Consider the following 15310-nt stretch of genomic DNA (forward strand, 5'->3'; position numbering starts at 1 on the left):
ATGATTTTGTTACTGCTTGTTATCTGGATGACATACTATCCTATTTTGAACAACTAGGCTACTGTATAATCCACCTAGACATACCCAGAATGAGTTCAGTGATTTTGTTTAATTTAGCTGTGTTATAATAACTAGCCTTGTTCGACCACACTGATTGCATAATTGATATGTTGTGGTGCAGAAAATCCAAGCTGTGATCACAGTTCTGGACTACGACAAGATTGGCAAGAACGACGCCATCGGGAAGATCTGGGTGGGCAACAAAGCCACAGGCAGTGGCCAAAAGCACTGGTCAGACATGACCTCCAACCCCCGTCGCCCCATCGCCCAGTGGCACCCACTCAGGCCCGAGGAAGAGGTGGACGCAGAGCTGGCAGGCATCACTGCCAAGAAGTAACCACTCACACATTCACAAACACACTCACTCACACACACACACACACACACACGCACACACAGAGACGCACTCACACACACACACACACACACACACACACACACACACACACACACACACAAACAAACACACACACCTCTGCATCGCATCGCCACTCCCTCTCCACGTTGCTCACACACACACACACACACAAACCAAGCTCAACAGTCAGTCCTTTCCTGCTCCCCATTGGCTCCCATAGATTGGTAGAGACTTTTATCAGATGTGCCCCTGCAGAAGGAAACACAAACATGGACAGAGCACATGGTGGATAATCAGGAGGTTGATTACATGATTTCGCTTTGAGTTGGGAGGTCAGTCAGAGTCAACTGATACAAAACTTCCTAAACAGGCCACTGTCATTTTTAAATAGACCCTTAATTCCAAGCAAATTAATGATGTTGTAAATTATTTATATCTATATGCAAAAAGAGTATAATAATATAAATATGATTCATAATAATTAGAATAATAGTACATTTAATAATAAGCTAATAATAATCATATAAACTGCCGCTGATGACTCCTTAACTGAGACTGACCACACATTGATAGCACAGTTTTTATTTCACTGAGCTTTACCTGACCATTATGATACAGAAATGTGGAGAACTGGATGTTTCTAGCAAGTGCATCATCAACCGTCAGGTGTCTATTCCACTGCCTGCAATCTACCACCTCTCACATTCTATGCTTGCAGAAAAAAAGCTCAAGAGCAATGCCTCTAGTTCTTGACTTTCTATGAGTTCTACTTCAAAAAATTCCTGTACCTGTCTATAAGACAAAAAAGGAGACAAGCCTTGTAACATTAAAGCAATTCTCAACTGCCAGGGACGCCTTCAAATTAATGTTGTTTTACTCTTTAAGTTCACATGAAATTATCATGTTTATTCCTAAAGCACTTTAAATATGTCATTTACTTATTATATACTTTTCAACATTACGAGTACACTGGAAACCTTATGATTCAGGATTCTGTTGGGTGAATTCAATCAGGATATCAGTCCACCATCTACTGCCATTTCTGTTACAGTGACCTCGGGTGGCTTATAGCGCTTAATTGAACTCACTCATGTGTTTCAAAAATAGCTAGATCTGCTAGATCCTAGATATCTACTTATTTGAAGTTTGACTTTTATGTCTAATAGATTCTACTCCTTTGTCTATACAGTGGTTTTGACATTATTTTGAATATTCATTAATTTAATTATTTTTCCCTGGGAAGGTACTGGAGGAGGGTACTGTTACATGTGTATCTTGCATACACCAATTACCAAACTGCTGAATCTACTTGCACTACTGGATGTAACTACTGTATGTTCTGCGGGTATCTGATGTTTTGCAACATTCTGTGTAGCTGTGTGTAACCAACACATATACTGAATTCGACTCGTCTTTTGTCCACGGTTTTTATATTTGTCACAAAATGACAACAAAACAGATGATAGTGCTACAGAAAAGCCAGAGCAAGCTTGTTGGCTTTATTTTGTAGCTTGAGTACATTTTGGCATTTTATTTGTTGTTTGGAATAATGACATTTATACATGGCTGAAAGTGTAATGTACAGTTTGCCAAATTTAATAGGTGTGAACTTTACATCTGCGCTTGGGAGGTTTATCCGTGTCAATTGGAATACACAAATATTTTTCAATATTTGATAAAGTGAAATTGATAAGATCTGTTTTAATGCCAACTAAGCGCCAAATATCTGATCACCTGAGTAAATTTATACGTTGTGCTTGATGAGTCTTCTGGTGTCAAAGTTGAAGTTAATTAATTTATTTAAAATGTTGCTAAGCACTGCTCAGTGGTAATATAAAAGGGACAGTTAGGTAATTCAAGAATAATTAGTTGCAATCAATGGATAGATAAGTGCAGTTTAATACGTAGACAGTTTTGATGGTTTATGTATCCTCGGGGACCATAAGAAAGATTTGTTTATAATTTAGTCAACCATTATTTATTTTATGTTATAGCCTAGTTATGTTTATAGTTGTATCCCCATCTGCTTTTTGAGCAAGGGGCAACAATTCTTTAGATTCAACTCGTTAATTTGAGTTGGGTGTCTGCCGTCTTTTTTCTCAGAATCAACACAATAAAAAGAATACACCAAAATGCAATCAAATAACCACATAGGTGTGTAGTTTTGCCTCTATATATGCATAGTTCCTACCTGTTGAACTGCATGTTTCTATAAAAGTACTATAAAATGAGCATGTTGTAGAGACAATGCAAAAATGTATTGTGTGTTAGTAGATGTCATTTGTCATTTTAATAGCAAACTGGAGTGGGGGAAAATGCACTGTATATTTTCTAAAAAAAAAAAAAAGAAAAGAAACTAAATCTGTATTTATTTTCCATTTGGATGGGTTTAGGAGAGAATGTGAATAAAACTGATGGTCAGTTTCTATCCAGGCCTACACATCCAGTACAGTAATAAGCAGAGTTGTTTAAAAATACTAAGTGTGATTTCATGTAGGATGAAGATGTAGCCGCATGCTTGCTGTTTTTGATGTATACATTTGATTTATTATTGGTTTGTAACTACTTTTGTTTTATATTGAAAATTATTTACAGGTCAATGTTTGTATGTCCTCTTGCCAAATATGTTCTTAAAAGTGACAAATATGTTGACGAATATGTTGATCAAAGTCTAGGGGACTCCAAGATCTGACTGTATGAAGCTCATGCAGAAAACAAAATATATACCGTATGTTTGGAAATATGTGATAGCACACTGTTAAACACACGCGTTACTGCCATCTGCTTAAGTGACTTTAGTAAGCTGTATGGGCTAGTTGTCACGTTGGAAATAGGGGTTGATTTATCACTTATAGTATGATCTGTGCCAATGATATACTGTATCTCGTTCACTGCCATTGTTTTGACATTATGTCATTGAAAGAAGTGATTTTTTGGACCAACGTTAATAGTGATTTTCACATTGGTAACAAGTTTACCAAGTTAGCACAAGGAGACCATCCCATAAAAAAAACCCTTGAACCTTGGAGTCCCCTTATTTTTAGCTTTTTTCTAAAGTTTATGTTGTTATTTCCTATGCTACAGACCACGTTTTACTTACAGCATTTTACTAGCCAATATACATACATAAACTTGTATGTATGTATGAAACTTTGTGACTGTGTGTGTGTAAATGTTCATATGTGTGTGTGAGTGTGTGAGTGTGTGTGTGTGCGTGAGAGTGTGTGTGTGTGTGTGCGTGTGTGTGTGTGTGTGTGCGCGTGCGTCTGTGTGTGTGCGTGTGTGCACATGTGTGTGTTAAGCGGTATGTTTGCAGGTGTGCATGAAAACAAATTGTTGAATATAAAATAAAGCCATAAGATTTGAGCACTAGTGACATAGAGCTCAGTTGTGTAGATTTAATTGAAAAGTCCATTCACTAAGGCCTGTGTGTTTCGTAAACATTCCATTTTGAGTCTGTATTTAGCTTGGGCCGCACGTGCAATGAATTATTGTCCTGAGTATGATTCCTTTCAATTTCTGACTCCAAGAATGATGGAAAGGCTTTGTTCTCTTATGTATGTATTTATTTCTATAATTAGTAATATATGGGCTTATTTATTTATTAATTTATCTATTTTTGCCATGTTGAAATTTGCAAATGCTTATCATTTTGGCTGACAGTAACATGAGTAGTTGTCTATTCAGCTGTGGTTTTAGCTGTGAGAGAGATCCTTCAGGATCTTTACAATTTGTGTGCTTATTTAAAAGGAACCCTTGATTTCAATATCAGTCAGTTGCAAGTTGTCTGTACAGTTCAGATGACATCAAATACTTTGCTACCAGTAGGACTCTGTATGTGTGTGTGTGTGTGTGTGTGTGTGTGTGTGTGTGTTAGCTCCAATCAATAAAGCATAGGCCCTTTACAGCAAAAGGTTGTGGAGCAGTACGAAAGCACTTCAACCGGCCAGTGTCAGCATGACCAAGATTCTCTTATGTGAAGCATTCCTAGATATTGAGTGGTGTGACTTTGTGAAGTTAGATGTTATTTTTTCGATGTTTCTGTCACAGCCAATTCTGAATTACTTTTTGTAAGAAAAAAAACAAAGAAAGAGTTATTTATATTTGGTCATGGTGGCCATGTCTACAATGCACAGTTAAGTTGGAATGTGTATCACATGGGTTGTGTTACTGTAAATGGAACAGAGATGGCAAAAAAAGATCTGAGCAGCAATGTGTGTATTTTTAATCTTTTAATCTCTTTGCTTTACGTCTGTCTTAATTTAGTATTGTGAAAAGTTAGTTGGGATATAAAACAATGGAAGAAACTCTATCCCATGAAAACATTCTTTAAACATCCTTGCTTTCTCCTTTGTTTTACCATGTTAACATTGCAAAGTTGAACAGACACGTTAGAAATAAAGGGACATATGCTGATTTTTCCATGGTGCACACTACAAAGGTATCCTACTGTACTTTTTTTGAGACCTAGACCAGAAGCTACATTAGCCTACATTACATACTGTAAAAGCTTAGCCTGATCTGCAATGTCTGTCAAACTGCAAAAAAAAAAGTGCTGAAAACTGCCATCCTTGGGAACACATCTCTGCCACTGCATCACCATTGATAGACTTATTTTTTTCCTTTCTTCTCGCTATACTGCCTTGTGAGTTTTTTCTGTTTGTTTGTTTGTTTGTTTGTTTGTTTGTTTGATTGATTGTTTGTTTGTTCTTTTGCTTTTTTTGAGAGGCAGAGGACTGTTCGGCGTTGTCCTCGGGCCATCTTTCTACCTGTCTAGAAGTGCTGTGGTACGTGTTTTCATGTCGGTAATGTCGTGCCTAGTGTGGATTGCATGCTTTAGCCCTTGACTGGACACTTTGCAAAAATGTTGCTCATTAACTTCTCATGACCTGGTTGTGTAGTTGACGAGCATCAGCAATCCTTGTAAAGACCTCAAGGGAACCAAATATCTCAACACAAATCTAACATAACTGTTACAAGCTCTGTACTAAACAAATATAAAAAATAAAGGCCTTTTAAATATGTTGGTGTTTCTGTGATCATTGACAGATGTATTTCATGCCGTATTATATCAAATATAGCATAAAACAAATATATGTTTATATTGGTTGTTTATAACCCTTGATTACTTGAAAATCTTGTAATAGAGGTGGGCATTGTCTTTCCAGACAGAACTCAATTTGTGTGTATGTGAGAGTTTTGCATGGTCTCTCTGTGCTTGTGGAGGCGGATGTTTTGTTGTCTACACAGTGATGTGATGTTGTGAAGGGTGGTTTTCCTCAAGAGAAGAAAAAGTACATCCTTGATCTTCGAAGTGGTATGAATCTCTGTATGGCAGTTTGACAGATGACAAAGACAGTGTAGAAAACAAACCTCTAGAAGCTGGAATGAATGTTTGGGGATGTGGAGTGCTTTCTCACAGCAGGACAAAAAAAGAGAAGAGAAGAGTAAAGAAAAATAGCCGAAAGTTTCCATACTTTAAAAGTCTCACCTAGTCTTTCTACTGTGCAATGGATGAATAGCCCGTTGCGACAGAGGCGTCGTTAGACCTGGGCATTCGGGGCTAGAGCCCCGGATGTATTGGGGATAGCCCCGGATCTCCGTGCCTTACAGAATGATGAAAATCGCCACAGAGTTTTTTTTATGAGGTTCAAATTGAATGCCACGGTCAGCAGCCCCTAGCCTCACGTGATTGCCGCTAGTGGCGTCTAGATTTCTAGTCTATTTCTTAGCAGTCACAACTTAGCCTGAGAGCCAGAAATACAGGCACAACTGCAATATTGTTACTCTGTTCGCTGACGTCCCATGGAGTCGGAATAAATTGTTGCAAATGCGACATCAGTGTTCTATGCTTCCCCCCTCTGTCGGGCTGACTGCCAGCCTCTGTAACTCGCTAACTTTTAGACCGTTCATTTGGATAACAAGAGATAAACTTACTCACCGACGTTACCTAACGGCTCTGTAGGATAGATTAACGAAACGTTCTGCACAAGCATTCGTTTTCCATGAACTTGTTCCATTAAGTCTACTAGTACAGTAGTCAACAGTAGTAAACACGTAGTAGCCTACAACAACAGTAGTAAACACTGCTAGTTATCACAAAACGAGTGGAAGAGTCAGGCTGGCCGCACGTAGATCTCCTAGGCAATTATACCAATGATTTCCATGCAAACTGAAAATTGGACGAGGAGTTGTGTTGCATTAATCCATTTACAGCGATTAGAGTGGCACCTGGAAATGATTCATTCATTCATCATGTCACGGGCAGAAAAAAATGTTTGGGTGTGAGGTCTCTGTTAGAAGTAGCCTATAGGCTAGCCTTGAGGGAAATTAGCTTTATTTGTTATTACAATATGATGAGGAGAACCCCAACGAATGTCCTTCCTTTCCTTCTCAAACTACGTTGAAACGGCATCTTTAACGGCCCAATTTTCAAAATTTCTCCGGGGGAAAAACCCCCGGACCCCCGTAAGAAGGAAAAAAAAAAAAAAAAAAAAAAAAGTCGGGCTACAGCCCCGGATCTATGGTACACCTAGTGACGCCCCTGCGTTGCGATAACTAAATATCATGTAAAATTCATCAAAAAAACGAGTCATCCATTCATTTTCAGTTTTTGCAAGACAACATGGCCAGCAATCAACATTATAACATATTGCTAAAGATTAAACATTGTGAGAGTTTCCTGTTCATAGCCCCTCTAAATGTAAAGAATTTAGATTATTTACAGAATTCTTCTTAAAAACTGTCTTGGGGAAGATTTCAAATGTAATCTTGTAACAGTTCAAACAGCCTAATTACAGTCATACTTATGAAGCTGCGAGTGTTTTTCCTTTCTTTCTTTTTCTTTTCTTTATTTATTTTTTTTAAATAAAGCAGTTGTAAATGTGTCTTAAATGTGTCACACAAGGGGACCATTTAAGTCTACTGTCTGAGCTTATCTGAAGGATCTAGTCATTGCAGGCAGGGGGCAGCAATGTTCTCCAAGATTGCACTTGATGGTAATATACTGTAACACCTTAAAGAGACCCTATGCAACTTTCTGCAGGAGACGATCGCTCCTTGTTTACATCTGGAAGTCTGAGACGAAGAACCACGCTTGCAATTTATATATTTAAATATAGCCTATACATGTATAAATATACACGCTAAATGCAAACATAAAACGAGCGAAAACGAAAAACGAAACCGAAACCAGAGATGAAATCGCCAATCCTGCATAGTTCCTCTTTAATGCCAGGTTTCACTTGAATTCCCGGAAACCACACCCAAAACATTTTAGGCAAGTGTTCCAATTGTCATGGTCACTTTGTTTGTATTTCAGTGGCACTCTTTAAGATATGACTTAGGTTTTAATCTTTAGCCTTCATAGGCTGAACAGACACAGCAGTATCCATTATGATTTTTTCCCTTTTTTTTTATTCAATCATGGCCACTGGATTATCTTTAACATTTAAGTACCATGCAAACTAAAATAGAATATTAGAATTTTGTGATCATATAATGCAGTACATTCTGTGCTTCTACATTCATCTAAAGTTGAACTGTCATATAAAACACCTTTGAAAGATAAATATTTCAGTGAAAATATATTACATATAGTACACATAGAACCAAACTCTAACTAAACACCATAAATAAACATAGAGAATTTCATCAAAAGTGGCAAGTGAATCCGCCCTCTCCACCCCACCCCACCCATCTCCATATATGTTTCAATAATTTGATTTCCATACATCTTTGTGTGAGTATTGTAAACATGAAAAGCTTATTGACTAACATAAATATGCACAGACAAGTGATAGGCCTTTTTTCATGATCAATGGTGACAATTATACTTTATGACATGTACTATGTAGCACACACACACACACACACACACACACACACACACACACACACACACACACACACACACAGGTATACAGGCAGTCTGGGTAATACTTACATACTTGTGTACACACACACACACACACACACACACACACACACAAAGCCATTCTGACATACAAGCAGACCGTGTAATACACAAACTCACTCACACACAAACAGGCATACTACCATTTCAGGCCTGAGATACTTTTAGACCTGTGAATGGTATGATCCAAATGCCAACATCTCCATGATGTTCAGTAAACCTTTGAGCTGGTAAATTAGACGCATTGGCATTTCACCATATGCTTGTGTGGATGGTCAGATTATCCAGGTATCAGGATGTCCCTGTGTGTCTGCTGCACTGAAGTGCAATGTGTGGTTGGTGGGTGAACCCATTTACTGCCATTTTCTTTCTCCATCTTCTAGCCTCTGAGCAGCTATCAACCAATGAAATATTTCCAATAAATGAGCGGTCTGATGTCAATAAAATGAAAACATTTGGGTGATAAAGATACAGGAAAGAGTTAAAATTGGTCTCTGCACAGTCAGTGTTTGTCCACTCATTTGGAAAGCTTGCTGATGACACGGATCAAGGCTCCATTCTCATCCTTCAGTCGCTGATTGTCTGATTTCAGTTCATTCAAAACCTGTAGAGAATTAAAAAAAGACACGGATGAATCTGGAGTGAGAGAAGTCAAGCTTGGGAGATCTGTCAAAGATGATTTGTTTTTTGTTGAACGAGAACAGTATCTGTGACCTAAACTGTACAACATGCAAAGTTGTCAAAGAAAAACTCAGTGAAATTTCAGTGAGGTAAATGGAAAAGTTGTGGGTGAAGGAAGCCATGATGATTTTTAGTTTATTCTATTTTAAACCAATAATCACAAATTAGACCCATAACTCCCCATTGACTATTTGATCCATAAACTCAATGTGACATTTATTGTTTTGTGTAAATTAACACTTGTGACTCAAGAAGACTGAGAGAGTGCCAGGATTCCCATCACCACAGCAAAACAACAAATCAATTAGGCTGTTTGAACTGATTACAGAGACACATTCAACATGCTCATGCCATGCGATGGAAACCATTAAAACCCAACTCTTCTAAATTTCAACCACAAAGACTCTAGCAAGAACACACACACATACACAAACACTCACTGCAAAAGAGGGAAAGATTTATGGATCTGGTATGCCGAGAAAACAATTTGGCTTGTAAATTGTGTCAGTGACAGAAATATTCAGCCTCTTTTCAGATGCCGCTCCCCATAATCACAGACAGTTTCTCCACGCATCTCCCATGTCATTTATACGACACAATAGCTTTTGTGTGTTGGCTCTAACAGAGAGAGAGAGCAGCGTATTGGCGCATATTAAAGGGCCAGGGCTGTCAGGCACAAGGCTTTTCTCTCTGAAGAAGAGAAGAGGAGGAGGAGGAGGAGGAGGAGAGGCAAACTTTGAAATTTAAGTCCCTCTTGGATGTTTCTGACAAAGACTTTCTCATTCCATTTGAATCATATTTTAGCGAAAATTCAACATCCCATCACAGAAGCATCTAATTGTGTTGTCATCAACCATAAAATTTTACTTTGTTTCACCATGTTTATCCATTAACATAAAACACAGCGGAGTATTTCAACATCTGGCCATTCATAATGGCAATTATACAAATATTAGCCATTAATCTTCACTCAATCGTAATCATTACTATCGTTATTTACTGTATGTGATTATTTAGCTACAGCAATCGATTGTTCGTTGCGGGAGTTGCACCTACCCCCTCCACACTCACTCACACTCTCTCTCTCTCTCACACACACACACACACACACACACACACACACACACACACACACACACACACTGTATGCATACACAACCAGGCTTATTCGAAAAGTCTTCCATCCAAGCCCTGACCCAGTTATTAATATCTCCCAGTGTGATGGCCACATGAGGAATTTGAGGGGGTGCCCTTCATCAGCTCTGATGAAAGACAGGAGTGGGGGGAGGAAGAGACACACAAATGGAGAGAGACAGAAACTAGAGAGAGAGAGAGAGAGAGAGAGAGAGAGAGAGAGAGTAGAGGGGAGCACAGCAACAGAGAGAGAAGAAGGAAGGAAGGAAGAGTGTGAGAAAGGAAGGAGAAAAGGGGAATGACGGAGGGCAAGGTGGAGGTGTAGACATGACCCAAAGCGAGCGTGAGACAGACCGAGCGGGACCTGCCTGTGAGGCCTGCGGAGGAGGCGGCCGAGTAGAGAAACAGCAGCGGGCACAGGTGCCGCAGGAGGGCCAGGAGCGCGAGCTGAGGAGGACAGGAGAGGACAGCTGCAGCGGCTCAGGGAGAGTGCCAGTGGAGAGGAGAGGAGCGGAGAGAGGGAAGGAGGGAGGGAGGGAGTGAAGGAGGGGGGAGAGGAAAGAAGCCCTAGAGGAGCCTAAAGGTCCTCAGACTCAGGCGCGGCGGCGGCCATCTCAGAGAGGCGGGTGAGGACGCGCAGCATGGCCCTGTTCTCAGCCAGGAGCCGCTCGTTACTCCGCCGCATGGCGTGAACCTGAGCCACGGCAGGGAGCTCCTAGACACACACACACACACACGCACACACACACGCACACACACGCACACACACGCACACACACACGCACAAACACACACGCACGCGCACACACACACACACACACACACACGCACAAACACACACGCGAGCACACACACACACACACACACACAATAAAGAAAAAAGACAGAGAGAGAGAGGCATGGAAGGGGGAGCATCAGACAGGGAAAATAAAAGGAAAGGGGCAGACAGAAACAGTGGGAGAGAAAAAGACAGAGAGCAACGGAGAAAGGCACAAAGCACTTGGATTCGAAAGATTCAGAAGTTGAAAATCCAAACAAAGAAACAAACACACCAAGGGTACTTTACTTCTGAACTTGAGCAACCAACTTCTGAAGTGAAAGTTTTCCACAAAACCCTCTGCAAGTCTGTACTGTATATGATTCTTAGGGAGGGGGGGGGGGGGAGAACCTACTCAAGCTAATGAAAAGAAAATCCCTGCGGTTCTGCAGTGTGGTCAGTATGTGGTCTGAACATGTGGTCCTGAGACCTGTGTTTAGTGTGTATCAGTTTCCAAAGTCCACTTTGAGGAAAGGCTTGTGGTAAACCTCAATGTAACTCCATAGCAGCGTGTTAGGAGCGACTGTGGCTAACAACGTCAACTGTGTGATTCCAAGAGACAAACTGATGTTCAAAATGACAAAGAAAAGTCTATGATCAAGAGTGACTGTACAAAAAAATGAGGGTGTCGTTGATATTTTGCAACCACAATACAGCAAAATCTAAAACACCAATATCTCCCCAGGACATGAATTTGGAGAGCAGCTGGAGAGCTGAATTCAATTTCCCGGGGTGACACACAACATACATCTGAACACATTTTTAAGTGTTTTTAGTAAAGTTCTTCACTGACGTCACCACTTTCTTTGACATCATTGTTCATCACAACATCTCTCAGTTCGTGAAGGAAACAGAGTGACTACAAAAAGAGTGAAAACAGAGTGAGACAAACAAACAATATGACAGACGGATTATTTTCAGTGACTTTCGGTGACAAAACCAGTGACCGGGAATAGATCCCCTGCACACCAAACAACAACAACAACAACAACAACAACAACCTAGATGCCGTGTGTGCAGCAAACCCCATGGGGCGAGTGAGTCAGTGACAAGCGGGTGTCATCTATGTAAGCAGGCGTCTGCAGTTCTACTGGTCACACTGCTAGACTCAACCACTCACCATGGTCCACCCCCTCTCTCAATGATCCAATAAAAGACGAGTTCAAGGCTGGTAACCACAGCGAAATGGCCGAGCTGGCTGCTGGGGCAATGATAACAGTAGAGAAGGGGTCAAACAGTCACTGTGCCAGGCCCTGATGTTAGAGGCAGGATGTGGGCCCTCTCGTTGAATGGGTGACACTGAGTTACTGACTGACGTAACACTGTGTCGGCCATGGTCTCCAGAGCTACTGCTAGAGTTTACTGCTCTGTTGTGTTTATACAGTACATCATTATGAAAATTCTTTCTTTAAACAACTCCCCCCTAATACTGTCTGTCTGTCTGCCTGTCTGTCTGTCTGTCAGTCTGTGTGAGTCTGTCTCTCTGTGTGTGTGGATGTCATTATGTAACACTCTATTTTAACCTTTAGATATCAATGCAGGGGAAACACAGTAGAACTTTCAGTTGAGCATATTTGGCCATATTCACCTATCCAGGCCAAATTTAGTCTGTCGTGATCTATCCATCTAACCCTTCAAAAAAAAAAAAAAACAGCCTGCTATGTGCAATTACAACTGGAATGTCGAACAAAAGCTCGGGTGCCTGCTCCCTGTGATAGGAACACTCTGCAATATCCAGAGAAGCCTGGAACTAGGTCAGAGTGTGCTTCTGCAGCTATGCAGTCTCTCTCTACCGCTTCTCTCTCTCTCTCTCTCTCTCTCTCTCTCTCTGTCTCTCTTTCACTCGGTCTCTCTGTGTCTATCTCTTCTCTCTATCCCTCTTTCTTTCTCTTTCTATCTGAGTTTGGCAGAGGGACAGATCAGTCTAGCTGGCAGGTAATGAAGCCTGCACTCCTCTCTGCACTCTGAGCAGACCTGTGCCACCCTTAAACCCGCCACTATTGCCATCTCGGAGCTCAATTTAAAGGGGATTATTTCCCTCGGATTCCTGTGGATCTCACCTTCAGCTCCTCCTCCATGTCCGACACCTTTTTCTCCAGGGCTTGTTTTTCCTGGAGAAGGAGATTTCAATGAGGTATTCATAAGCCACACCATGCAGGAAAAACAATCCAGTACTACAGTACTTATTAAAAATAATTACGTTTTGTAACAGTACTAATTTTTTGAAAATAATAATCTGGCAACCAATCATATTAACACTTACTCTTTTTTCAGATTCGTACACACCAGACCTCTCTGATATCCGGTCTTGTTTCTAAAACACAAAGTTGAAAAACACACTGAGCTTTAACACACACTGAGTTAAAGCTGAGCTGAAGCTAAAGCTACTGTCCATAATCATTGCTAAGTTGGACAGTGCTCAAAACTAAGCACATATAACATCAATATGTGTCCAAAAGCTAGCCATGCCCACAGCTCAAAAGAGGCAGCACAGAGATATGTTCCTCTGGAGACTTCTCAGCTGTGCCACAAGAGGAGCTAAGAGAAGCTTAAGGTCGGGGATTTGGCTTCTAGAATGTCCAGCTTGAGAACACATGAGCTGGCGCATAGGGATGAGGAAGTCCATTTTCTTTAAAAGTCTTCAGCAGCATGATTAGGAGGCCGTCTACATACTCATATAAAGTAGGATATTTGTGGGAAATTATGTATGTGCTACCTCTCTCATTTCCCTCAACCATTACACATACATAGAAAACTATAACTCTCGAGCATTAGTGTGACTGGGCTTTGAGGAGGGGTACACAAACAAGCACATAAAGACCTTATTCAAAACTCCGAACTGTTCAAACATCGAGGAAATGACCCGGTGACCTGGAGCATACCTGTGTGACTTTCTGCAACTGATTCCGAATTTTAACCAGCTCTTGTTTACTGTCTGAAAGTCTGGATTTCAGCTTGTCATTCTCTGACAGGGCATCCTCATATAACTGGGGAAAACAGAGAGAAAAATGTGACCTTAGTTTGTGTTATTTTTTTAATGATGTTAAAGTTAATGTCCTGCACTCTGGGAAGCTATGAATTAATTCCAAAACCTTGCCAATGGCAATCATTAGAGGTTATGTTTTGTGGCAGAGACACAAAAAGTTGAACCAAAATGTGGAATCTCATTAAAATAATTATACAAAAAAAAATAGACGAAACACAAAACACATCGCAAACCTTTCTGTAGTCTCTGTTTCCAGAGTCATCCTCGGCCTTGTTTAGAGATGCGAGGCGGTTTTCCCGCCGCGTGTAGGAGGTTGTCCGGCCAAGTAGACGGTCACTGGCTCCCTCCCCTCCACTGGAATCTGACCTGACCACAAAAACTCCCAGTTAGTGCGGTAGACATCACATACATCAGTACTGTAGCAGCCCACTGTCACATTGCTTAGAGTGGATTGTTGGGTATGCATTCTGGTATGCGAAAGTGACATTTCTTTTCTCTGTGAATAACTAAAATATTGTAGCACTGGTGGGTCCGGTTAAGTGCTTACTGTGGAGTGAGTGTTCCCATGATCCAGAGTGTGACCTGAGCCATGTGTGCTTTTACCATATTTGTGTGATTGATTGTGTGTTGTTTCACAGTTGTTCTCCCTGATGATGTAACTACTAGCTTGTAATATTTCTGTTAGTTATAAATCTTGTGAGTGTGACTACCTCCCGTACTGATCCTCTTGTTCAAAATGGATTAAACAATAGCTCTGTAGCCCCACACTAATGTCAGAGTGAGTGGACAGGAACCCTGCCTAGGAACTTTGAATAGGGAAAGTACACAGGCCATTCCTTAGACAACGACGTTCTTCAGCAGCGGCGTCATAATGGATTTCAGCCATTGCTGACTGGATGAAATCTCTTAGCACATCTCAGTGGGTACTATGTCATAGCTTCACATCTCTGCTGCAACTTTCAGAAACAGTAAGAAAACGTCACTATGGGCAGGATAAGAAGAGGCTAAAGTGACTCTAACTTATGTGGTGCTTAAAACTTCACCAGCCTGTGTGTGTGTGTGTGTCTGTCGTGGTGGCAGTGTAACAGGCAATGTTCATGCTGAAATTTCATACGTCATTTATTATGCATGAAAGAACCATTCAAGCAGTTACGTACCTCGAAGCCCTTTCATGCTGTAAAGAAAAGAGAGAGAGAGAATAATGACTTATCAGACATAGAAAGTGCCTCGTTTTCAAGACGAGGGCTTTAATTTCCTTAGTGTTAAGCTAGACATTGCTGAACAGTTTTTTCGCAGCTATTTATTTGCAAACAGTAGGTAAATGTGTGCTTTCCAAGATTTCACTATGCATGCATGGAA

General features: G+C 40.6%; 2 protein-coding genes across 7 annotated transcripts in view; one reads left to right on the forward strand and one right to left on the reverse strand.

Annotated features, from left to right (window-relative positions):
• LOC134087824 (synaptotagmin-2-like) overlaps window positions 1-5440 on the forward strand; it is a 38989-nt gene extending 33549 nt beyond the window's left edge. For all 3 annotated transcript variants that reach the window (XM_062541586.1, XM_062541588.1, XM_062541587.1), the window contains one exon: window positions 182-5440. In XM_062541586.1, the coding sequence (XP_062397570.1) occupies window positions 182-397 (216 nt within the window). In that variant the 3' untranslated portion in view covers window positions 398-5440. The remainder of the gene's footprint in view (window positions 1-181) is intronic.
• Window positions 5441-7628: 2188 nt separating this feature from the next.
• The window catches only part of LOC134087825 (protein phosphatase 1 regulatory subunit 12B-like), a 13282-nt gene continuing 5600 nt past the window's right edge, over window positions 7629-15310 (reverse strand). Inside the window, exons 2-8 of one of the 4 annotated variants that reach the window (XM_062541593.1) lie at window positions 15109-15125; window positions 14185-14317; window positions 13848-13952; window positions 13229-13279; window positions 13026-13076; window positions 12086-12163; window positions 7629-8937 (exon numbers count right to left, since the gene is read on the reverse strand). In XM_062541593.1, coding sequence (XP_062397577.1) covers window positions 12128-12163; window positions 13026-13076; window positions 13229-13279; window positions 13848-13952; window positions 14185-14317; window positions 15109-15125 — 393 coding nt within the window. In that variant the 3' untranslated portion in view covers window positions 7629-8937; window positions 12086-12127. Of the gene's footprint in view, window positions 8938-10521; window positions 10864-12085; window positions 12167-13025; window positions 13077-13228; window positions 13280-13847; window positions 13953-14184; window positions 14318-15108; window positions 15126-15310 lie in introns of those variants that run through there. The other 3 variants (XM_062541592.1, XM_062541591.1, XM_062541589.1) reach the window with 3 other exon arrangements.

Source organism: Sardina pilchardus, chromosome 7, assembly GCF_963854185.1.
Source record: "Sardina pilchardus chromosome 7, fSarPil1.1, whole genome shotgun sequence".
NCBI lineage: Eukaryota > Metazoa > Chordata > Actinopteri > Clupeiformes > Clupeidae > Sardina > Sardina pilchardus.